This window comes from Microcebus murinus, chromosome 16 (genome assembly GCF_040939455.1).
Source record: "Microcebus murinus isolate Inina chromosome 16, M.murinus_Inina_mat1.0, whole genome shotgun sequence".
In the NCBI taxonomy this organism is placed as follows: Eukaryota; Metazoa; Chordata; class Mammalia; order Primates; family Cheirogaleidae; genus Microcebus; species Microcebus murinus.
This window is the reverse complement of record NC_134119.1, coordinates 21,407,788-21,434,681: the sequence shown is the minus strand read 5'-3', so window position 1 is coordinate 21,434,681 and position 26,894 is coordinate 21,407,788. Positions and strand designations below refer to the sequence as shown.

Below are 26,894 nucleotides of genomic sequence, written 5' to 3'. Positions count from 1 at the left end.
GACTCACATGTTCAATACTGGATAGAAGAACTAGACTATGCATGAAAAATGGAATTATAGTTCTAATTTAGTCAACTCAAGTGACATTTTATAAGCAACGCCCATAATTTATCAGCTATGTTTCTTCTTTGCATCCTTTAAAAATACAACCAATTTTGCTTTCCATATTATTTAAACACAATTTATGTAGTATTAATGTAAACACAGAATAAGGTATTCAAATAGCACAGATGCCTACTAATATAATGAACAAAAGAAAAAAACTGAGCTTCATTTTTGGATCACAGAACTCCAGAATGATCTGTTGGAGAACTTGATGATAAGCTTCAAAGATATTTAACTCCCTTAGAGAACTTTTGGGAAATGGCCTGATAGTCTATTCTTATCATTTTAAAGCACAGAAGGAAACTGAAATGCCTGGATTTTCTTTGTAGTAACTTGGCATATCTGAAATTTATTGGGTCTGCTTTCTGCTTTAATGTAATTATTTTTATGAACACTTCTTGTCCAAAATTTACTACCTACTTCTTTAAAGTAAATTATATCTGATTCTAGGACCCAAATTAGTTGCTTTCATTGGAAATAGTTCTCTCTCAGGCTATAAAAACAAATTTGAATCTAAGGACTTCTTGTGTATGAAAAAAAAAAAAAAAACAAAAAAAAAACAAATTTGAAGATATATATGTATACATATATAAAACATGTGTGTGCATGTATCTATATACATGTATGTACATTTATAAATATCATTTGTTATTAAAATCTGTTAGTACTCAGTTTTATATTAAAGAAATGTTTAAATATTTTGAGAGCAAATAAAAAATGAAGAGTTGTCTAATAGTGATCCAAGGCTATTACCCATATTAACCAGAGGGGATGGAAAATATTCATCAATATAAAGACTGGCAAAAACACCATTTAAAGTAGAAATAAAAATTTCCTATTTTGTGACTGCATTTTATGTCTGCTTTTTAAAAAATGTCCCATCTAAAAGCTGAGGTTCCTTTTCATGTGCTGCAATTTACAATAAGTGGTGAACATTATAATTATTTAAGAATAATTGTGGACAATCTTTGGGTGTTTTAAAAAATACATGGTTTAGGCATTTTATAGCTTGCCCATAAAGACGGTACACTGCATCAAATAAGAACATGCTTCTCAAGCCAACCTAGAGACAAAATCCTTACCATACCTTCATGGGAGCCAGTTGTATGGGTGTGATGCATGAAGGGTCCACCATGGGCTTCGGCCTGTTGGCTGTATCTGCTAACAGGCTGTGCCACTGCTGGGGAAGGCCAGTGAATTTCTGTTCTTGTGGATCAAACCCAGTGTGAACCCTGTGTTCAAAGTTGGATGGGCCAGATATTTCAATCTTTTTCTTTTTCTTCCCAAACATGATGTAAGAATCTGGAAAATGTAAGCAGAAAAGATGCAGCTATTTATATCTTGCTAGAAGAAGACCACAGGAAAGTTATTGTTCATTTATTCACAGTTATATCTTTTCACTTATTCCTCTAGATACATTTCAGGGTATGTAGATTGGATAATTTCATTCAGAATTTTTGGTGCTCTCCTTGAATTTGCCATGTGGAGTGTAGTTCCCTGACCCATTAGCTTTGGGCTTGGCTTGGTGACCTGCTTTGACCAACGGACTGTGGATGGAAGACACGGTCAGTTCAGGGTGGAGATTCTTGGAGGCATTTTGTGTTTCCACTTTCCCCCTTTGTTCCTGCCACTTGTCATGAAGATCTCTTGGGCAGATGATATTTCCTCACCCTATTCTTAGAAGGAGAGATGCATGAAGCAGAGACAAACCTGACCTCCAGTCTAGAGCCAAGAACCAAGCAAGCCCATCTGAGCCGTAGCTGACTCACAAGTGAGAAATAAATGTATGTAATGAAGTCACTGAGATGTTGGACTTGTTTATCATGTAGTATTATCAAAGCAAAAGCTGCCCAGTACACAGGGAGAAGCATCTCAAAGTTTGGTATGCACTCAAAATCCAAAACATTTGTGAGGAATCATAAAATAAGTATCTACATGAAAATGGGTTAATAATGATATTCGCCATTAGAATTAAACAAGTGAACATTTATAAAGTACTTAGAAAAGTATCTGGCACAAAGTAAGTGCTGCAAGTATTAACTACACCTCTGGACACACATATGAGAAACTTGACGGACACAGCCTGCATGGAAGAGAACTGGGGGAAAAAAGCAGGGAGGAAGGCTAACTTTTCATCATATATATAGAATTTTGTACAATATGTTTTACTTATTTGGGACAACATAGTTTACCTAGGTAAAACATATTCATGGACCAGAATCTCTCTCGAGAATATGTAAAATAGGCAAAGTGTGCTTTAAGGTATTGAAAACATGTCAGATAACCTGGATCTGAACCCCAGGTAGGTCACCTGTTTGCTGTGATCCTAGCTGATTGCTTTTTCCTGTCTGAATCTACTTCTCTGTGAACAGGACAATCATGATTATTTGGGGAATCCTTCTGACACTGTGGTGAGCATTATAAAAGATGACACTTTGGCTTAAATGTTGCTGTACTGGGGAAGCCTTATCTCAGACCTTGGACTAGAATAGGTGGGTTATACACTCCTAAAGTTCTATGTGTGTATTCTTCATGGCAGTCATCCACTTGTGATTGATTAACGGTGTGATGTAACGGTGTGATTGGTGTCTGTATTCCCTACAGAATGTAAGATCCATGCAGGAAAGGATGCTGCCTGCTTGTTCATATGCCTGGTATACAGTAGAAATATTTGCATATCAAGAAATATTTGCTGAGGGACTAAAATCACCCTGAACAAGTACATTTATTCAGTAAATAGCACGTGGAGTCAGAGCTCCATGGATATGATTAATAACATCTTCCCTTGCTCTCTCCTTTTCCTTTCTCTACCTCCATTCATTCTCCATTAAAACTTCCCTTTCTTCTTTGAACCATTTATCCCTGCTTGGCAAGCAGGGTCTTCCTGCTGCCTTCCAGCATTCTTAAGCTCCTATCCCATCCTCTGTCTAATGAATATTCTCTCAGCAATGCTCAGATCAGTCACAGCCTTCACTCCCCAGACTCCAACAAAACCCATCCCCATTCATCCTGGCCATTCCTTCAGACTAATTTGGAAAACTAATGAAAGGCTGTAATGAAAAACAGATGAAAGATGATAAGGGCTCAAAGTACCTTGATGCATTATTGTTCCTAGAAAACATAATTATAATTAAAATGTTTTTAAAGTGCTTTACTACAAGTAGGCTCATAAATATAGGTCAGCTGATCTTAAACACTTTGGTACACCTAACCCAAAGTGCAATGATGTAAGGGAACCCAGCTGCCATAGACGCTGAAGGCATGGAACACAATGTTTCATGCTTCCTGGTGTCCAAGTCTTGGGGTAGGCCTCTCCCACACGGACTCTGGACTTGTATATGGGATAAAAGAAAATATGACACAGACGTACAATGTGCTTGTGCATCGGGGCCTGCTTGCACTCTTGCTGTTCTTGGGGACCCTGTAGCCAGCGTGAGAACAAGGCCAGGCTCTCCTGCTGGAGGCTGAGAGGCCGACTAGCCCAGTCACCCCTCTCCCCAGCCAACAACAAGCCAAGCCCCAGAAGCAGAGCTGCCATGTAAGTGAGCCCTGTCAAAGCAGGCAGAACTATCCAGTTGAAATGGACCCAAAGGCACTGACCTATAGAATCAAGTACACAAATAAAAGGCTGTTGTTCTACCAGGGGTGGAGAACCTGTGGGCTTCTGATTTCAAGATTATTCCTTTCTAAACACCAAAGGAGGCAAGAAAAGCTTCATGTTACTCTGCTGTACTCCTTTTTTTTTTTTTTTTTGAGACAGAGTCTCGCTTTGTTGTCCAGGCTAGAGTGAGTGCCGTGGCGTCAGCCTAGCTCACAGCAACCTCAAACTCCTGGGCTACAGTGATCCTTCTGCCTCAGCCTCCCGAGTAGCTGGGACTACAGGCATGCGCCACTATGCCCAGCTAATTTTATATATATATATCAGTTGGCCAATTAATTTCTTTCTATTTATAGTAGAGACGGGGTCTTGCTCTTGCTCAGGCTGGTTTTGAACTCCTGACCTTGAGCAATCCTCCCGCCTCGGCCTCCCAAGAGCTAGGATTACAGGCGTGAGCCACAGCGCCCGGCCGCTGCTGTACTCCTTTTATTTATTTATTTTATTTTTATTTTTTTGTTTGGCAGTATTGATCTTATTTTAACAACCAGTACCAGAGCCCTTTTTGAAATGTCTGCATCAGGCTCCCTAAATTTACACCCAAAGAAGAGAGAAACATCAAGTATTTAACACCCCTTTTAATAAAAGGATCTGTTCTATAAAATTTGGATTCAATCAAAAAGCCACACCGAAGGACTTAGAAGGCCATATATGACTTCTTTTGGAGTAGATTGCTGCACAGAAAAAGCCAAGTAATACCAAAGACGTGATTATCATCCTATGTCTTGCATCTTCAGGTGCTCATGATTTTTCTCTTTCTATTTTAGCTGCTTCAAAGTTTCATGTAACAATATCTAATCTGGGTAACTATATTAGTTGTTATGCAATTGAGTATTAATTCAAAGGAGTCTTGATTGTGATACTACTATCTGGTTGAAGGCCTGCAACATTTTCAGTAGCAGGAAATTACACCAAATAAGTGGCTGTATACACCATCTCTCAGTATTATTTATTGAGAATAACATACATTCAAATATATAATTTGGATATTTGCTGGCTGAGTCTGCTTGACATTTTAATAAGCTTTAGCTATAACCATTAAAAAAAACCAAGATAGACATTATTTCAGAAAAATCATTTGAGAAGAGTTATTTTGACCAGAACAATCACTGAAAATGCTAGGTCAAATATTTTTAGAAGCAGAATAGAAATGTCTTACTGTTACCCTTCCTCATTGTGAATTTCCCAATGGTTGCTATGCCATTCAATGAGAATATTAAATAGGAAATATCAATGATACTGTTCCTGTTTTTAAATAAAGGAGTTGTAAAAAGGAAACCTACAGCTGAATTAATCTACCTACATTGCATCCTGTGATACTATGCAACTGTAATTTAAATGGTAATACATAAGTTCTACATGTCCAGCCAGTTAAAAAGTTATGGAAGCAACTTAAAAAGAAAAGAAAAGAAAACAAAACAAAACAAAAAAACTCTCTAAATCCTAAAGCAACATTCCTGTGAAGCTCACAGAGGCAGAGAGACAGAATCTCCAAGATGTATAATGATATCCCATTGGCAGTGGCCATTACTCTGTTAGCAATGAGGAAGCCCATGCTCAGGTGAAAGACAAGGTCCTGGTGCCTTTTAGCTCCTTGGAACAGAGGGATACTGGTAGGGAAGTGAAGATCTGCTTAGTGGAAGATTTCTCCTCTCTGATATGTCCATACTTAGTCACTACCTGATAGCATGCTAAGTGTTCAATGTGTCTGATCCCACATTCACGATAGCCCTGTGTTGGGGGTTCCTAAGACCACCCCCACCTAGGCTTGACAGTTTGCTAGGAAGACTCGCAGGACTCAACATATACTCATAATCATGGCTGTGATTTAGTACAGTGAAAGGAGACAAAACAAAATAAGCAAAGGGAAAAGGCACATGGGGCCAAGTCTGGAGGAAACCAGGTAAAAGCTTTCAATGCCCTCTCCTAGTGAACTCACAAGGGATGTGATTAATTCCCCAGCATGGAATTGTGACTACACATGTAAAGTGCTATCTACCAGGTGTGATCTGAGAGACCAAAATAGGTAACCCTTTATCAACTAAAATGAACTCTAAGGTTAAGGAAACCAAGTTACCTATCAGTCGAGGGTTCAGAGCCTGGCTGGCATGGCAAATTTCTAAATTCCTATGACTATAAGAAAAGCCACACTCTTGCTAAACTCTCTAACAATAGGATCTCTCAGGCTGATTTGTAACCCAGACCATTACAACCCTGATTGGACAGAGGACCAGCCTTACAAATATTCTTTTCTGAGAAGCTATTATGGACCCTAAGGCAGTTGCAGCCACATTATAGAGGCTGCATACAAACTATCTTTTTGTCCTATACATCACCTTTGATGGAAAGAACCAAATCCCATGTAATTTTAATGCTAAAACCCTGCTCCAAAGTGAACATGGGATGTATGTTACTTACATGTTTATCCATTGCACATACGCTCAGCACCCCTCATAAATATGTATAGCTTTTCTCCCAAACCTGCTGAATATGTATGACACTATTGTATAATACAGACCTTGTAAGGCATAAAAACCCAACCTGCCCTTTTCTTCTTTTAAGAGAGAGCACTTTCAGTACACACTGGAGACCTTCTCTTCCTAGCTTGCAAATCCAATATTGCCACTAAAGCTCTCCCTTTCACTATGTAGCCATCCTGGTGGTCTTTTGGATGACACAGGGAAACCCATCAAATACTCAGTGCCTGAGGATTTTATTTGGTACTGGTCACATATGCACCCTCTGCCTGGTCCATACTAAAATTTCAGACTTCAAAAGGAAAGCAGGAGTTCAGCATAACCATATTGTTTGCATAAACAATTTTAGGTACAGTGAGCCATTCTTATCAGGGAATGGTGGGAGTCTTTCTAAAATTCAATTTCCCAGATGCCAACCACGGGCCAACCTTGCAAATAGGTTTTCTAAGATATGCAGCCTTAGGCTTGCTATATTAACTCTTTTCTGCAGAGGAGGTGTTATTATCATCTCCATTTCACAGAAGAGGAAGCAGATGCTCAGAGCCCAGGTTAGAAACTGGCAAAATTGGGGACTAAGAACCTCAAAACACATACGTTTGATCACTGAGCAATGTATTACTGCTCTGATCTTCTCTGCCAGATACACCATCCTACCTTTCTTAGGGAACTCTGTTAGTGGGGATGGTGGGCTATAATAAAGTAACTGTGAGATTCTGGAAGTTTCTTGGGTCCTGTCATGTCTCTTCAGAAAGACTCTTGCTGAGAATAAATTCTGTCACCGAGCTGGTGAGGCTGGCAGCAAGGCCTGCTAATGCTTCAGGGAGCCCAGACAACCCCTCACATAGAAGCAAAGATCCTTGCCTCTCAGCATCCACGTAAACCCAGGCTGTGGTATACCTCATTCCACCCTAGAGTTTCCAGCAGACCTACTATCTAACAATTGGGGAGGTATCTTTCAGTATAGAAAGTTTGCCACAGTTACGCATTTCAAGAATTAATGCCAACTATTTCCTCATCTCTTGGTTTCATTATTAAACACACATGGGACCATTCCCCTGGTAGTTCCACTCAGCATTAACCAAAGTGTGTTCCTGGGAACACCAGCTATTTGCAAGACAAATATGAAGAGTGAATTCAGAATTAATTCCTTAAGTCAAATATGTCTGGGAAATAATAGGTCACATAAAGTTTCCTTTGTGGGACTTTTCAAGGTCTTCCATATGCTCACATGTAGTCAAGTTCCTAGAGGAAGATAGTAAATAGATCCGAAAATCCTTGATTCTGAAAGTTTCTTGCAAAACTCAGAGGAAACATTGCTCTGATGCATGGTTTTAGTCACCATATGTTCTGTGAAAGGTGAGTCTTAGAAGTCTTGGAAGAGACTGAAGGCAATGCAGACCTCTGGATTTCCATACCTCGTTTCTGCTCTGACATCTCTATGCTTATCTTAGCCCTCAATCTGCTTTTAGGGACAGCCCAGCTCTGACTCTACTTTAGCAGGTTATTCTGTTTTAAGCATATTCCTAGTCTAAAAGCTCCTGGATACAGGCATCTCCCAATTCAGGTTTCTATGAGCAGGGATAGTGGTCAGGGATTCAAAGACCTATCAGGCAAGTGAAGCAGCACCTAGTACTATTCGAGTCATGCAGCTTGGGGTGGTGGCACAGCACCTTGTTAGGGACCCACAGAAGTTACTTAAACTATACTTATCTAGGACTAATTGTGTATCAGACACTGTTCTATATGTATAAACTCATATATTCTGTTCACATTAATTTATGTTGTGAGGATTATTATTATTTCTGCTACACAGATATGGAAACTGAGACCCAGTGGGGTTAAGGATGTCCCCGAGTTCATCCAATGAGGGAGGAAGAAACTAACATGGGATTCAAGGCCAAGCAGTCCACATCCTGAGAACAGACTGGGGCACGTTGTGCTGTGCTGGTTTGAATACCAGTCCCACCTCTGCTATGTGACAGGCCATGTGGCCCTGGCAGCCTCTCTGAAATTGAGTCCTCCTTTCTAAAATGAAGATAACTCTAGATTTGCATAACTCTTGGAATAGTTAGGATAACTAAACAAGAAAGTACTGGAAGAAGCCCTTTGAAAACAACACAGCAATAGCAATAGTAGCTAGCAAGAAGTGACTATTTCCTGGCATCAAACATTGTCTGGGTTAAGTGTGCCAGCTATTGTCTTCTAGAATCCTGACAATTCTGTGAAATATTACCTTCACTTTACAAGTGTGGGAAATGAGGCTCAGGGAGGTTAAACGACTTGATTTCTCAAGGTTGGTTGGTTAGCAAGAGGCAGAAATAGATTCAAATCCAAATCTATCTAACTCTGCGCTTGTCTCTTAATAACTGTGCTTGACTGATAGATCGCAATGTACTATTCCCTTATCAGTATGGAATTATGTTCACTTTAAAATATTAATAAATTTTAGGCAAAACTAATAATTGTGTGCCTGAATTAAGCCTAGATGCATGGGAAGGTGAAGGGGGAGTCCTTCCAAATACCATTTTATATCACAAAGCAGCAAGGAATTTGGAGATGAACAACAAAAATACATGTCACCCTTCAAGAAATAAGCTCTTTAAAAAATAAAAGATTATTACAAAGAGACCATTACAAAAAAGAAGAGAAAGACAAGAAGCTTTGGGAAGAACAAAAACTGGAATAGAAACATAATAATAATACAGTTCTTGGCTCATCAATACATGATAGAAAAAGAATCACAAAATATAAGGACCATTTTTTTAAAGTTATCTTTTAGAGACAGTGTCTGGCCCTTAACTCCTGGCTCAAGCAATTCTTTTGCCTCAGCCTCCTGAATAGTAGGACCATGCATCAATATGACCAAAAAACCTAAAAAATATTATATTAGGAAAATAGGGGGGGGTGAGCAGATTATGTAATCAAGCCAAATTCTTATCTATCATAGCAGACAATAAATGAATAGAATATGACAGTGCTATGGTTTGAATGTGTCCCTCAAAGTTCATGTGTTGAAAACTTAATCCCCAGTGCAATAGGGTCAAGATGTGGGATCTCTAAGAGGTGATTAGGTCATGAGGGCTTTGCCCTCAAAAATAGATTAATGTCATTAGTTTATGGGAAGTGGGTTAGTTATCACAGTAGTGGGATTCCTGATAAGAGGGTGAGTTTGGCTTTCTTCCTTTCTCTCTCTTGAGTGTGCTCTCTTGCCCTTCCACCTTCTGCCATGGGATGATGCAGCAAGAGGGTTCTCATCAGATGCAGCCCCTCAATCTTAGACTTCACAGCCTCCATGAGCCAAATAAATGTCTATTGTTTATAACTTATTCAGACTGTGGTATTCTGTTATAGCAGCATGAAATGGACTAAGACAAACACTATACATATTTTTTTGTCATATGTATAATAAAAAAATGGAAAAAAAGACCAAAACTGAAGAAATGTCATGGTGGTTTCTGGAAAGTATAACTTAGAGTCATTATAGAATTGATCAGGGAATCATTGGATTTTTTTAGACTTTTTAAAATCAGTCATGTGTGATGTATTTCTTTCCTACAGCTTTAAAAGCAATTGAAAAACAAACACATTGAAATTAATATACATTAGAATATATTCAAATAAAACTGAAAATCTTTTGGATTAATGTTCAGAAAAAGAGGTTGATCTGCATGGTTAGCAGAATAAAAACAGGGTTACCAATCATCATTTTTGAAGTAATATCTAGAGTAACCATTCACATGGGGATTTAAGAAGCTACTATCCTTTGGAAAATACACCCATTGAGAACCTAGGCTTCCAAATAGTGCCAGACAATTTAGATTCACATCTTGCCTAAGAGGTAGCAGTTCATAGAGATGAGTGATTATTAAGGTGTTTGAATTGTGAGCTGATTTTTAATCTTGGGTGCTTTTATCCTTGTTTCTATTGTTCTACATTATTTGCTAAAGTTCTTGAGTATTGGCAAAATCCCCTTAATTCTGTGGTAGCCATATCCACTGAAAGTGATGTGTAGCTTGGGAAATAAATATGTTCAACTCCTTTAGAGTTGAGTCACACATTTACAACTGGACAAGCAGTTGGAGACATCTAAAGAAACTACATATGACAGACAGGACAAACTAATGTCACCTCTTTATGGCCTCTCTAGAATGTATCTTAGCTCATCAGACCTTGGTTTGTTGGTTTAAGCATGGAGGGGTGAATTTATAAGACACATTGTTCTTGTTTATGGGGAAAATAATTACATACTAATGGAATGACCTTGTAGGTAGATTTTAAAACTCTACTTGGCTGCAAGCATGTACACTGGCCTCCCAAATTGCCCTAATACTTTTTCCTTAATATTTTTGGCTCAAAAAATCAGTTTCAGGACTATGAATTTTCTTTGTAATTTTCTTGTCCAAAGTCTGATGTGTTTTTTATATACATATATATATATGTAGTAATTTTGTTTTTCATAACTTCTGCCATGTTTTATTAATTTGTAAATTGGAATAATCAGTAAGAACAGTGGTATACTTATGGGAAATGGCCATAGTTTTAAAAATGTTAACCTGCTCATGGTAATTTTGAATGGAGTTGGTTTCATAGGACACAAAGTCATATTACATATTACACAAGGTATTACTTTAGTTTATTTAAAACTATTGAAAAGATATTTGAGACACATGCATGAATACACTTTGGAGACATTATGCAGTGAAATAAGCCAGATAGAAAAGAAAAAATGAAAAATCTTGTATGATTCCACTTAAGTGAGGTACCTAGAGTATTCAAATTCATAGTGTCTGAAAGTAGAATGGTGGTTTCCAGGGGGCTGGGAAAGAGTAGGGAATGAAGAGCTATTATTTAATGACTACAGAGATTCAACTGGGGTTTCTGGAGATGGATGGTGGTGACGGCTGCACAACAATGTAAATGTACTTAATATCACTGAACAGTACACTTAAAAATGGTTAAGATGGTAAATTTTATATGTATCCCTCAATTTAAAGAAATGTCATGCCCCTAATTAAGATCAGGAAAAGTATAGGATTCCGAAGAGAGCCATGAGGCTATGCAGCTTCTAGCTTTTGCTTTCTGAACAAAGGACTGAACAATCTAAATATTGCTTCCACGATAGATAAGGAAGTGACAAATGGAGCTTATACTATCCAATTGGAATGGGGACTTTGCTGGTTCTTCTCTCTTGATATACCACCACTCTCTCCCTGGCCCCAGATTCAGCTTCTGCTCCTCTCTGTGCCTTGTATGATAATTTCTATGACAATATCATAAGAGCTTCCTTGCCTTTGGCTTCTAGTAGGGTTTGACCAATTAGGGGCACTTTGTGAGTAGAGAAAGAGGTTGGGTATTAATTCCCCTGGTTTTCTCTGTGCCTTGTCACCCCAAATTCCCCAATACCTACCGCTTCTGTTGAGCAGTCCTTTGTCTCACACACAGCAGTATCTTAAGACAAATGGCATGGAAGGTGATGATGATTACATAATAATATGAATGTAGTTAGTGCCACTGAACTGTACACTTAAAAATGGTTAAAATGCTAAATTTTATGCTATGAATATTTTATAATAATAAAAGATAATGGTGTGGATATGCTCCAGGAGCTCTGACTGCATGAGAGGAGGAAGTTGGCTGGCAGGGGCTGTGTTGAAGATGAGGTGAGGCAGGAACAAGATGGGCAGAGCTGGAGTCAACTGATTAGACATTCTTTTTTGTTCATATCCCCCCTCAGTATCTTAAGCAGTGTTGGTCCAATACAGTTGACTTCTATCTTTTGGTTCTCAAAACTAACTAGGGGTATGCATTCAGACCCTACAGGTGAAGAGCTGACATAATTACTAGACTCTTCAGGTTTCCAGCCATTCAGACAACTGGAGATGTAGTAGAAAGAATAAGACCACGGAACTAAAATAAAATGGTACCTCTAATGTGCCTTTTAAGAGTGAGTCTTTACTCATTGACTCCCTCAGCATGATATTTTTCTCTTCTCAGCCTCAGATCTTGATACAGTTTGGATGTTTGTCCTCTCCAAATCTCATGTTGACATTTTGATCCTCAGTGTTGAATGTGGGCCTGGCGGGAGTTGCTTGGGTCATGGGGATGGATCCCTCATGAATGGCTCGGAGCCCTTTCTGAAGTGAAGAGTGAGTTCTTACTCTACTAGTTCACCCAAGAGCTGGTCGTGTAAAAGAGCCTGGCACCTTCATGGCCCCCTTGCTCCCTCTTTCACCATATGACATGTCTGCTCCTCTTTTGCCTTCTGCCATGAGTGGAAGCTTTCTGAGGCCCTCACCTGAAACAGATGCTAGGGCCATGTTTCTTACACATCCTGCAGAACCATGAGGCAAATAAACCTCTTTTCTTTACAAATTACCCAGCCTCAGGCATTTCCTTTACAGCAACGCAAAACAGACTAAGACAGATCTATTTTGATGAACTTAGTAAATGTAATAATGGGTATTTAAGTACTTCAGAAATGCCTCCATGTGTTCAGGTAATCTAGGTTTAATGATCAGCCTGTCATTGGTAGAAAAAAGAAGGCTGTTTCAGAAATCATATTGCAGAAGGGATGGCACCAACTGCACTATCCCCCTATTGCAATGTCATTGCTAAGATATGCATTTGCAATAGCCTCAGAATCAAGAATGAAAGATTCACTAGGCTTTTAGCTATGCTGCTTTTGGGGAAAATATAACATGGATTACATACTTGGGATTCAGAGAAAAATATAAAAATCTTGGGATGGGTTCATAATATAATCTAAAGTCATTTTCTAAAAAACTTATAAGTATGTTGTAAATTACCGGTTTCACTTCTTTGGATTCTTTTATAGCAGGGTCTCCTGGACATGACCTATAAGATAGTCACTGTGTTCCACTGGGTGCTTCCCACTTCAGAAAAACTGCTTCCAAGGATGTTGGGTCAACAAAATGAATATTCTTGTACTTGGACACAATCACAATTTCATGGACACTCATGCTCCAGTTGCTTGCTCTGTAATCTGGGCCTATTTTTTCTAACATGATCCCTAATCTGATTACATCTTCCTTCTCAATAGCGGTAGCCCTCTTTTGACTTCTTGTCTCTAATTTGTCCTTCTTTCCTTTTATAAGTCTCTTAGACCTTTCCCTCTGATCAAAATGTTTGGATCTTACCTATCTGCTCCTTCTCACCCAAGATTTCTGACGCTGCCCTGATTCTGGAGTCTGTGCCCAGATTTGGAAGTAGCATATTCACTCACCTGACTTCACATCGTCTAGACCTTCAACATTACAATAACTTTCTGTTCTAACTCAACTCCTTATCCTAACTTTGACTCATCCATCTCAATTTTCTGCTATCCAACTTCCAGGACTAAAAAAAATGCATGCTTTTGGGAAAACATATTTAAATTCTGATCATTTTTACACTGTCCAGTGTGGCAACATGATACTGAAATAGTAGTGAGAAGAAAATCATAGGAATTTCAGATTAGCATCAACATAGTAAGTATTCAGAAAAACTGCAGAAAAACGTGTTAAATGTTAAAATCTAAAGCTACTATTTCACCAGGGTCTTATCATTTGATAGGCGTTTACTTCCCCCTTATACTCATGATCCCAAATATGGAGACAGAGCTCTTCTTAGCTCCAGATCTATGCTTCTATATCTCCTCTTGGATTCTTCCCACCCTTGGCACTCAGCATCTCCAAAACTTAACTCATGATTTTCCCACTTGCTCTTCCTCTTTCTTTTGTACATACATCAGTCCTCATATATACAGCACCACATTGCACTGAATTGTTGAAGCCAGTTCTGGGCATTCACGTTGACTTCCCCTTCTCCATCATCCTGCACATTCAATCATCACCAATTCCTATCCATTCTGCTCCCCAAATGTGCACTACATTTAAACATCTCTCTGAATCCCCACTGTATTAGTTCCCTAAAGCTGCTGTAACTATAGCAAATAACCACACACATAATAGCTTAGATAACACAATTTATTATCTGACAGTTGTGGAGGTCAGAAGTATAACACAAATCTCACTGGGTGAAAATCAAGGGATTGGCAGGGCTATGGCCCTTTCTGGAGTCTCTAGAGGAGAGAACCCATTTCTTTGCTGCTCCTAGCTTCTATAAGTCCCCTGTCTTCCTGGGCTGGTAGCCTCTCACTCCATATTCAAATCCGGCAACACTGCATCTCTCTCTGACTACTCTGTTTTCTCTATTTCCCTCTGACTCTCCTTTTCACTCTTACACTTTTAAGAACCTTTGTGATTATACCGAACCCGCCTAGATAATCTCCCTATTTTAAGGTACTAGCAACAATAATTCTACTCATAGCCTTAATTCTACTTTGCAATGTAACCTAACATATTGATAGGTTTCAGAGATTAGGACCTGGGTATCTTGGGGTGGGGCATTATTCTGCCTACCACACCCGCTGCCACTGCATTGTTCATGCCACTGTCATTTCTCTCTTAGGGTACTTCAAAGTCATCCAGCGCACTTTCCCTTCAACTAAATGTGTGCGGCTTCCAAACTACAGGCAGACCAATCTTTCTAAAATGTAAGTCTGCATGGTGCTCTTGCTTCTAAATCTTTTCTTACTGACACACATACAATGGAATATTATTCAACCTTACAAAGGACTGAAATTCTGATACATGCTACGACATGGTTGAAATTGAAAAACATCGAGCTAAATAAAATAAGCCAGATCCAAAAGGACAAATATCGTGTGGTTTGACTTCTATCAGTTATCCAGAATAGCCAAATTCATAGAAAGTGGAATAATGTTACCAAGGGCTGGGAGCAGGGTATAATGGGGGCTTATTATTTAATGAGTACAAAGTTTCTGTTTGGGTTAACAAAAAGTTCTGGAGATGGATGGTGGTGACAGTTGCATTACAATGTGAATATCCTTAATGTCACTGAATTAGACACTTAACATGATTAAAATGGTAAATTTTGTGTCATGTGTATTTTACCACAATATAAAAAGAAATGTAGAAACCAAAAATAAACAAACAAACAAAACTAACTCCTTATCAGAGTTCACAAAACTCCCTGGGGTTTACTTCTTGGTACCTTCTAACAGCATACATTCCTTCCTCTTTTCCTTAAGATTTTCCATCCTTAGTTACCCTCATTACCTTAAAGCCCTCCCATCCCCTGTGCCCTCCAACTTCTGCCTCCCCTGCTAGTCTCCAACCTCTCATCTCAGCCTTCATCCTGAGTCTCCTTTCTGGTCTCAGATGAAATGTTACTCTTCAGAAAGGCCAGTTGTGAACCCCAGAATACCTTTTTACCTTCTCTCACAGCTCCTTGTATAACTGTTTATCATGCTACAAAAAAGGATTATTTCAAATTATAGATATAATGCATGAACACACACTGGTTATGGACAGTTCAAACAATAAAGCATACAGAATAAATGCTAAAAGTCAACCGCTACACCTATTCCCATCACAAAATCCCAAACATGGACCTTTTTCTATTTGTTTATGCTGTCCTCTGCACATCCTGCACATCCTGAATTTTCATACATAAATATGACCATGCTATGTACATTGTGTGGGAATAGATTTTTTTTTGTCATTTAAACTATTTTGTCGGTTATGTTAATAAAAAGGCAAACCTTGGCTATCTTTCCATGTCAGTACACCTATTAATACTTAAGTCTCCATAGCATTTTATAAAATGCAATGTACTATGATTCCTCTATTGATTCCTTTATTGATTAACATTTAAGATTTTTTGTGGGACTCTTAAAAACAACATTCCTGTAAGAATCCTGGTAAATTCATCCTCTGTATAAATATGAGCAATTCCATGGCATTGATCATCAGATATGGAAACAACAGGATGAAAAGCATATGTATTAGTTCGCTAGGACTGCCATAACAAAGTACCACAGACTGGGTGGCTTAAACAAAAAATTTTTCCCCTTATTTCTGGAGGCTAGAAGTCTAAGATCAAAGTGTTGGCAGCATTGGTTTCTTCTCAGGCCCTTTCTCTTTGGGTGGTAGTTGGCCATCTTCTCCCAGCGTCTTCATATCATCTTCCCTCTGTATGTGACTACGTCCAATTTTCTTTTTCTTTCAAGGATGGCAGTCAGAGTGCCCATAGGAATACCAGATTAGGGCCCAAAACAATGATGTCATTTTAACTGAATTATCTTTTTAAAGTCCCTGTCTCCTAAATAGTCACATTCTGAGATACTGGCAGTTAGGACTTCAACATATGAATTTTGGGGGGTGGAAGGGGGGACATATTTCAGCCCATAAAAGCATGCTCATTTAAAATTTTAAGAATCCTGGCAAGCCAGCTTTCAGAAAGTCTAGATTGTTTTTCTTTCCTACCAACATAGCTGGAAATCAAAGTTGGTCCTCCTTAGCACTCTATAGCCCCTGAGGTCGACTTCTATCTTATCTGTGTCTGACATACAGCAGGTGATCAATAATATTTGTTGAATCAATAGTCACTGTCACAAAATATTTCCCTTGATAAAACCAATGTGTGGTCTAACCATATTAGCTTCTAACAAACCAACAGCCACAGAGTGAGACTGGCAGCATGTGACAGATTTGCATCCCAAATCCCTGTCTCAGGCTCTGTTTCTAAGGAACTCAAACATACAGAGTGGAAGACAGAGAATCCAGGCCTCTTTATCTTTTTTCCTCATATGTTTTTATCACTCCTTCAAAATATTTATTAAGTACTTACTGTGTACCAAGCATTGTAGGCAAGGCAGTGCTGATAGAAACCTTATGAAGCAGAGGAGAGAAAGACAAATAAGCATCATCATGAGGTCTGGAGTCAGTCCTCTGGGTTCAAATTCTCACTCTGCCACTGACTGGGACTAAGTACTTAATCTCTTCATGCTTCAGGTTCTCATCAATAAAGTGCAGCTAAAAATTAGTATCTATGTCAAAGGATTGTTGTGAGTATATAAGGAGCTAACACTTGTTAAGCCCATATGACACAGCCTGGCACCGAATGAACATTTCATTTCATAATTGTTAAATATTATTACAAATGAAAGCAATAAAATATTATAGGGATGAAGGGTCCACAATACTTCTCTATACTATTTTTGCAACTTACTGTAAATCTATAATAATTCAAAGAAGTACATATAAACATAGGTATTTTTTACTTGAATCACACTCCCATAGTTACATGTTATAAAATTATAGTATAATATCAAAACTACGAATTTGGCACGAGTAAAATGTGTGCATATAGTTCTATGTCATTTTAACCCATGTGTAGATTCGTGTAACCACCAGCACAAACAAGATTGAGAACTATCCTATCTCCACAAAGGCTGTCTTCATGCTAGCCTTTTAGAATTATACCAGCCCCCACCATCCCTAGTCTCTAGTAACCAGTAATCTGTTTTCTACCTCCATAACTTTGCAATTTTGAGACTGTTATATAAATGGAATCATACGGTACGTGACCATTTGAGATGGGTGTTCTTTCTGCTCAGAACAATGCTCCTGAGACCCATCCAAACTGTGCCACAGTTTAACCATTCACCTAGGCTGGGTGCAGTGGTTCATGCCTGTAATCCTAGTACTGTATGAGGCCAAAGTGGGAAGACTGCTTGAGCTCAAGAGTTTGAGACAAGCCTGAGCAAGAGTGAGACCCAGTCTCTACTAAAAATTGAAAAAATTAGCCAGGCACTGTGGTGCGTACCTGTAGTCCCAGCTACTTGGGAAGCTGAGGCAGGAGGGTCACTTGAGCCCAGGAGTTTGAGGTTGCTGTGAGTTAGGGTGATGCCATGGCACTCTAGCCTGGGCCACACAGTGAGACTCTGTCTCAAAAGAAAAAAAAAAGCATTTACCTATCAAGGGCTAGTTTAGTTGTTTCTACCTTTTGGCTATTACAAATAAAGCTTATATGAATAATACTGTACAATTTTTTGTGGTCATGTGTAGTACTAATTTTTAATATTGATTATGTATTGAAATGATAAAATTCTGGAAAAAATAAAATATATTATTAAAATTAATTTTGCCTCTTTTCTTTTTTTACTTTAAAATACAACTACTAAAGTCATATGCCTCACATTATGTTTCTATAGGACAGCATTATGATGCAGCAACTTAGTGGAGTAACTTTGTCTATTTGTGGTATGAATATTGGTAAAGAATGCTTAGAGTTCATCCTTTATGGCAAAGAAGTTGTAGATCTTGCAAAGTGTGATACAGGAACACTCCAGACAAAAGAAAAACCAAAGATAAAAACCCCAAGAGAGAAAAGGACTTGTCTTGTTCAAAAAACAGAAGCAGCCTCTGTGGCTGAAGAAATACTAATTGAAGGGGGGACTGGAGTGGTCTATCATCTGGAAACATTGTTGAGATAGCTCCAACTTCTCTAGTTTTCTTCTGTGTTCTACTCCATTGTCACTAATGTCCAAATATCCCCTTCTCCTTTTTGAAGGTAATGAGTAAGAAAACTTGATACAGAAGGTATTTTCACAGTGAGTCTTTAAGTAGGGTTTCCCAAAGAGATATTGACCCATATTTTAATCCTGGAAATGGTACTGTTATTTGTTTGCTTAAAACTTGCTGGAAATTGAGTAGATTAGTGGATCAGCTAGGTTTTGTTGCATAACAAACTACCTGAGTAAGTAATCATTTAAAATGACAACCATTTATTTGGCTCAAAATACTGTGAGCTGACAATTCGTGCTGGGCTCAGGTGGATGGTTCTTCTGGTTTTGCCTATGCTCATTTATCTGTTCTGTGGTTGGCTGTAGCTGACTGATCTAGGATGGGCCACAAATGGACTCTCATTTTTCAGCAGGGTAGCATGGGCTTTTTCTCATGGTAGTATGAGGGTACTGAGAGAGAGCAGAAGCAAGGCCTCTTGAGACCTAAGCTTGTAAACGAAACACAGAGTTTGGTTCCACTAGATTCTATAACCAAAGAAAGTTACAGGCCAGCTCAGATTCAAGAGTTGGGGAAATAAGTCCGCCTTTTAAAGGGAGTAGCTGTAAAGTCATATTGCCAATGGTGTGGCTACTGGGAAAGGCAGAGAATTAGGACCATGTTTGCAATCTACCACAATAAGTAACAGTGGTGCACTGCTAAATGTTTAACAACTGGCTCTAGGGAAAGGGTAAACAAGCTCTGATTGCAATGTTTGTCAATTTTTATGGTGCAAATACTTTCACACAGCTGATTTCAAGCAATGAATGTGATACTGCTGAACAATTTTTTTTAATTTAAAATTTTTAAAAAGATAAGCACAATTGACCATCATATAAGCCCATGCGATCCTGCTCCAGCATAACTAAGAGTAACCTCTAAATCGGGGAGTTCAATGGCAGAAGAATGCTGTGATTTCTGGCACCCACCCATTCAAGACAGCACACTGAGATACCCTGCCTTCTAGCAATAGGTAAAAAGTCCTCTAAATTCCTATATTGGGTATAAAGATTTTAGAGGTCTTTGCAACAGAAACTATGAGATACATAATTTCAATGTCTAATTTCAATGCCAGGCAATCATCTAATTCTCAAATTTCCAAGGTGATTAAAAATAAAATTGCCTGTGTGTGCATGGGTGTGTCCATGTGTATGTGCAGCTGGCAATCAAAATTAGACCTTCTATAAATCATAATTGGAAACACTGTCAAGTTTAACAACCTTTGAGATTGCTTTCCTTCCTTCTGTCTTCAAGAAGATAAAAATTGATGCATAGGAATTTCACGTTGAGCCAAAGAACCTTAAGTAACCTTCATTTTGCTTTATTTAGATTGTCAGATGGGTCTCACAAACACTTGCCTAATTTTGTTCTTTTCCATCTGAGGGTCATATGCTAGCACCACCTCCTGGTGAGAATATGGGTTTAACCTGGGCAATGACAATAGTGTTTGACTTATTTCCAAAAATAAGTTATCATTGCTACCAACTGTTTGAAAACCTCAGAAATGGGCATTTGCTTGAAGTTGTGGGAAGGATACATTGGCAAGTTACACACTTCCAAAGTCTCTGATTATACATATTTTTTAAAAACAGAGTATTGCATATAAGAAACTTTTTCTTGTTGAAGAAGATTGGGCAAAATAAGAAGGGATTTTTTGCTGCTGTGAGTGAAGAATGGAACATTTTTAGTAGTTAATGCTACGAAGTTGTAGTACAATTTAGACAAAGAATCAGTTCTTTTGTTTGCTTTTTATTTTAAACTCTTGGAATCTATCATTGGATATTGCTTTGTCCTCAAACAATCCAACATTATGGGCAAACAGGAACTGTAGTCCTGATGATGTGCCAGCTTCAAACTGAAATTTCCATGCATAGAAACCCCTGCTATAGGGTGTACGTCTCACCTTCTGGCTTCCTCTTCACATTTGATTCTCCATGACAGAAAGCATGCCAAAGGAGAGAGGCAAGAATGGGCTTGGCTTGTGCAGCCCAAGTCAGATGAGCTCAGAGACCCAATAATAACAGCAAAAACAACAATAATTAGCCTCTGACACTGTAACTCCCTTCCAACCCTGAAGTTGCCCACTTCTATTATAAGGCCTTTTCAGATTCTCATATAAAGCTTGCCACCTGAGGCTCTCAAACCCCAGAAGAACCTGAGGATAATGCTGTCAAGAGGGGGATAAAAGCAACCAGAACACTAAAGGCTTTCAGAATTATACAGCGAAAGAGAGGCACTGCAAGTGAATTATATAGCAAGCTGGCTGTGTGCAAGTGAAATGTGATTTGCATTCCAAGCAAAAATCTGTGGTAGATTATTTTAAGTTGTTTCTCCATTCTTTCTTCCCTTCATCTTTTTTTCAACAAATATTTTGTTGTGCACCTGCTAAATGTGAGGCACTGTCCAGGGTACTGACGACTTAATGATGGTAGTAAGGATGCAATTATTCATGTGAATATCTAGGAAGAGAGTTCTAGGAAGAGGCAATAGCAAGTGCAAAGGCCTGGAGACATGGATGTGCCTGGTGGGTTCAAGGAACAGTGAGGAGGCAAGTGACACTGAGGAAAGGTGGGCAAAGGGACAGAAAGACATGAAGATGGAGACAGAATAGGAAGACAGATCACACAAGGCATCAGATCTTCAAGTATGATCTCAGAGCACTAGCATCAGCATCACTTGAAAGCTTATTAAAAATGAAAATTTGGGGACCCAACCATAGACTTAACAAAGCAGCAGCTCTGTGGGGTGGGACACAGCAATTTGTTTGATGAAGCTCTCCAGAGGATTCTGATGTACACATAAGTTTGAGAAGCAGTGATGTAGGGCTTTGCAGGACATTGAAGTGACTGCAAGACTTTGTTTTTTTTCACTGAGGTGATTGCGAGGTGATTTAATTGTTTAATGACTTGATCTGATAACAATGATTTGGGTTATGATGTGATTGTATGTTTTCCAGGTATATCCATTTTCTTAGACCACAAAGGGAAGCAAAGGGAGGAGATGGTCATTTAGTATCTACCCCCTTAGCATGGCCTTCTTGGGTCTCTCTTCAGCCCCTCTGGCCTCCTCTCTGGATAATGGCTGGTACTGGAAGAGAGGATACCCTTCTGATACCAATACACTGCAACAGAAGCTTGGGTTTATCTATAGATCCTTCTCACTGTGATTCTTGAATAGTTTTAGCACAAGAATTTTTCTATAGCTGGTGGTTTACAATTTAGTATAATTTAGTGCCTACCTAATGGGGAACTCAGCAAAAATATTGTCAGTGGTGTACATCATGCACTGGGAATTAACACCAACTGCATTTATAACTGTGATCACCCCTTGGTCATCTTTTTAAAGATAATGTGATAATGTTCACCATATTTAATGTGATTATCAGAATGCTGGTATGGAATGATGGCACTATCAAGAAGAGTACCTATAATGTCAATATCAACGATAGCAGTAACTAAGAGCTTCACAAGGTATATAGATTTCACATTTTCACCTTTCTGTAATGTGGAACTCACCCTTGGAAGTAGATGCCCAGCCTGGGACTACATTCCCAGCTCCTTTTGCATCTAGGTTCTAGGTATTGCTATGTGTCTTGATCTGGCCAACAGAATGTATGTAGAAGTGAAGTAAGTCACTTCCATATCAAGGATTTCATGTTAGCCAGATACAGAGAAAGATAAAGTGCAAGGAAGTGGTGACCTTTCAAGGTAGAAGGAGCCTAGATCCCTGAATTGCTGCATGGAGGAAACCAGCAGGACCTTGCTGACCAGGAGCACCTGCAATGGGCTTCATGCAACTGGGAAATAAAATTCTACTGGCCTAAGCTAATGACATTCTGGGATTTAGGTATTATAAAAGTGAGCATTACTCTAAAACATTTTTTTCTGATAGCAGCACTATGCTATCATCAAATTATCCTAATATTAAATAGGAAAAAGCTGAGTATCAATCAGAATGAAATTACTTGCCTAAAGTTACTTAGCTAGCTAGCGGCAGATATAGGACTCATGTCAAATTCCTCTGGCTTTTAATGTACGGTGTTTATATTATATTTGGTGAGCCAAGGAATGAATACAAATATGAACTAGAAACAATGGTGATTATTGGCCACTATGCAAAATTTTTAGCAGTGACACCCTTAAGGAAGACTGTCAATATAGTTGTTAATAAAATTATTGTATAGGTTAGAAGATGGTCTCCATTGTGATATAGAATAGCAGACTAAGTTTTGCTCCTTTAAACATATAAATTAATATGGAGAAAACCATTGCAATGGTAAAATCTACAGTGGTTTGGGGCAATCAAATTTTGATTTTAGCCTAGAAGTTTCATATTCCTGTGAAGCAATCCCACTAAGCAGCTGGCAGCTTGTTGGCCTGGTAAAATAACATCAAGGAAGGAAATATTGCCAGAATAATAGCTTCTAATTTCTGCATCTTGAAGTTGCGGCTAAGATGTGCTTAATGTGAAGCTTCTAGTGAGGGTTATTTAAATAGCATTGTCATTTCCTTCTCTCTGTTATGCATAATAATAACCCTTTGAAATTTAAATCATTAAAAATGTCAAAATCCATTTTCCTCTCCAACTTACTACTACTATTTAATTTGGATAGGTATGTAAGCCAAAGGTGAGATCTCTGGTTCTTTTAAAACAGGAAGAGGACCAGTTCCTACTTTCAATAATGTCAGAATTATGAAGTATGTAAACTCAGCAAAGATTGCCCTTCCCTTTGAGAATGTAAGGCAGGGCTATACTTTGGGGCCCATATCCAGCAGGCTTTTAATGAGCTTTCAAGTACAGATAGGGAATTTATATTACCACCAAGAGGGTCAGTTTTAAAACAGGAGAAGATGGGAGCTTTGTGAATGAAAAAACATTTAAAACTATTGATTTACACTTTTACTTTTTTTTTTTACATGCAATTAGCTTTCATTTGCCTACTTGTTTAATAGTTCCCAAACTGGAAATTTCCCATATGCTCATCAGCTATAGAATGCGTATATAAATTGTGGTGTATTCCTACAATGGAATGCGATATAGCAATGAGAGAGAACTACATGGAAAAGTTTAATGAACTCCACAAAAATAAAGTTGACTGAAATAAAAGGCAGCTACACATGGAGAGTGCACACTTTATCTCACAATAGGGGACTTTACGAACAGGTCAGACACAGGCAGAAAAGTCGTTTCCATCAAGGTCATACTATGCAACGGAAAGAGCCCCAGATGACATGTCAGAGTGACAGGCTTAAAGTGAAGACTTCTCTCTGGGGCTCAGTTATCTCACCTGAGCAAGGCTTAGAAGAGAGAATCTGTAGATCTTAACCAAGCCTGTGGAGTTTTAATACAAACTGAGAGGAGCTCAGCATTTCCTCTTATGTCTCCAAACAGTTCAATAGATTGATACCCTCTTTTGTTCATGAGAAAAATAATCACAAGAGATGCTTCAATCTCCAATGGTTCCCTACCATAAATCAGACCTCAAATGATTCCATCCAGTTCTAAAATTATGATTCTCTGTGATGCTGGGAATTAGGACTTTGAAAACTATAAAGGTATATATGAAAAACAGCTAGAAAATTGCAATATTATAGTATCTCTGTGGTACAATCTACCCAGAAACTAACATTTTGGTTAGACATGGAGGCTTGTCAGATATCACTTAAACCTTATGGAACATCATTTCCTTTTTCAAAAGAACCAAGAGATTTGCTGCTGCTGTTGTTTTTAATTATTTCGCCCACATTTTTCTATAGTTATCATCTTGTATCCTTGGCAGTACCAAAGGCAATAGTCATGCATGGATGATAGTTATTGTTTTTTTAAAAAAAAATGGTTTATAGCCTCCAGCTTCATATTATGTATTGTAGCTTCATAAATAGAAGGCTAAAGGATATTTACAATCAGAAAAATATTCAGAGACATAGTCCTGACCCATGAAGGTCAAATTATTTTATTAAAGAAGAGTCTCTCAATAAATTGGCATGGAAGGCATGTTTTGGTAGTACAACTTGTAGGATTTGAAGGAACAATTAGATAGTCAACATTGTGTATGAATTATTAAAAAGTTGAGTTATTTGACAGAGCAGGAGATGTGGCATACAATTAACTGTCTCCCCCAAACCCTCTTAGACTCTAAAATCTCTTCTTCCTGGATGCATGAATAGAAGCTACAATTCCCAGACTTCCTTGCTATGATCATGTGACTAAATTCTTGCCATAGAGATAAGAAGAAATTACATATATGATTTCTAGATCATTTTCTGAAAGATGTAGAGATGTTTGCCCTGTGGACTTGGTCTCTATTTTTCTTTTCCTCTGCTTAGAAATGGTGATAATTACAAGAACCTTAGAAACCACATCTTAAGGATGGCAGAACCTCTCAAATCAACTGGATCCCTGGAGTATGTTGTGGAGCAGAGCTTGCCTCTGTGCCCTAGGCTATGAAGACAGAGAGAGAAATAAGCCTCTTTCTTATTTAATGCATTGTGTGTTTTAAGACTCTTTTCTACAATATCTTAGCCTTTACCTTAACTAACCCACTAAAAAAATGTTTTATGTTGACTTGTAAATGATCTGAGGAGGAGAGAGAGGGAGGGTAAAGTTCTATACTCTTTCTAAAAATAACATGAACAAGAAAGAATCCAGTATAACCTAACAAAGACATTTCTACACACACGATCCTTTTGAGGGCATAACTGGAATCATATAATTGAAATTAGCCATCCACTGCATTGAAAGAAGTATCATACAACCCTTAACTGTCCACAGGAAGCTACTCACAACAAGCTGAAGTCCAGTGAGAGTAACAGACAGAATTAAAGGGGAGGTATCTTTCTTCAATACAATGGGAATTTTGGGAAAAATATTTTCAACAAAAGCAAACCAAACCCAAACAAAAAAACCCAAACAAACCCCAAAACCAAAAATATGGACAAAAAACAAAACAAAAGCAAAACCAAGTAGGAAATTGTACACTTTGAGTCATGGCATTATGTTGCCTAATCAATGTTATCCACTTGTTCTCTAAGAGGCCTGCTTATTTCTGGCTATAATATCCACCACATCTCCACTCCACTTACCAATGCAGCCTCAGATGAACTATAAAAAACAAAACAAAACAAAAAACACCAAAACCCTACAAATAATAGCAAAAATTTGTTCAGTATTTCATGTGTGTGTTTGAATCTGTGTGTATGTATAGGTATGTTGCTTATCACATTGACTTTTAGCACAACTCTATGAGATATGGATAAGTATTATTACTATTCTTAGTTTTTAGATGAAAAGGTGAAAGTCGCACTGTTAATCAGTTACAGGTTGGTTTTCTACACTCTTAACCACTATGCCACATTTCTCCTTCTCAGCCAGGGCACAGAGTGTGATTTTAAACATGGAAAGGGAACCCACGGGCTTTATCAGAGCATAGCGCTGAGAGTAAGATTCTCACTTTTGTACATTATCATTAGTGTCATGCTCCAAATATTGGGTCACTCTTCCTATTAAGATGTAGAATATAATTCTTCTCCTCCTAAATCTGGGCTACCTACAGTGACTGTCACAGGGTTATGCTTTGCCCATTAGGCCTTCAGAGACTAGGAGTTTCCATTTATTGTATCCTGGAACACTCGCTGTTGGAGTACTGAGTCCTACTAAGTCTTATGACCCTTAGGCCATCATACTATATCTGCCATGTGCAGCTGCTCCTGTTAACAGTCCCAGCTGACCCCCCTCTTCCTCTTCCAGCTGGTCCCACCAAGGCCAACATGTGGAGGTGAGGTTGTCTTCAATTTTCCAGATAGCCTACCTTGCAGTTGCATAACACTGAAGAATCTCTAGCAATACCATGTGGAATGAAAGAGTTGTCCAACCAAGTGTTGACCGAACTCCTGAACCCCCAAATTGTGAGCTATCGTAAAGTTGTCTTTGTTTCAACCACTAAGTTTTGGGATAGTTTTGTTATACAGAACTGGAACGTAGAATTTCCTAATTTAAAGCTCATAGTGTATACATGCAGATTTATATATGTGTGTATATTCCCATATGGTCACACATATGAAAATGATGAATTATTACATCCCCTGTTAATATATTTTCAAAATAGTTCCTGTTAAACCCATTTAATATCACTTAAGAAATAACAGTTTGTTAGTATCAAGGACAATCATTGTTTAATATATAGGTTATAATTATATCATATAGATTAGAAACTGAGAAATGTAAATTTGA

The 26,894-nt window shown here is 38.3% G+C and overlaps 1 protein-coding gene across 2 annotated transcripts in view; it reads right to left on the bottom strand.

Annotated features, from left to right (window-relative positions):
- The window catches only part of PAK5 (p21 (RAC1) activated kinase 5), a 284,351-nt gene that overhangs the window by 93,797 nt on the left and 163,660 nt on the right, over positions 1 to 26,894 (bottom strand). For both annotated transcript variants that reach the window (XM_012780805.2, XM_012780806.3), the window contains exon 3: positions 1,193 to 1,407. In XM_012780805.2, the coding sequence (XP_012636259.2) occupies positions 1,193 to 1,396 (204 nt within the window). In that variant the 5' untranslated portion in view covers positions 1,397 to 1,407. The remainder of the gene's footprint in view (positions 1 to 1,192; positions 1,408 to 26,894) is intronic.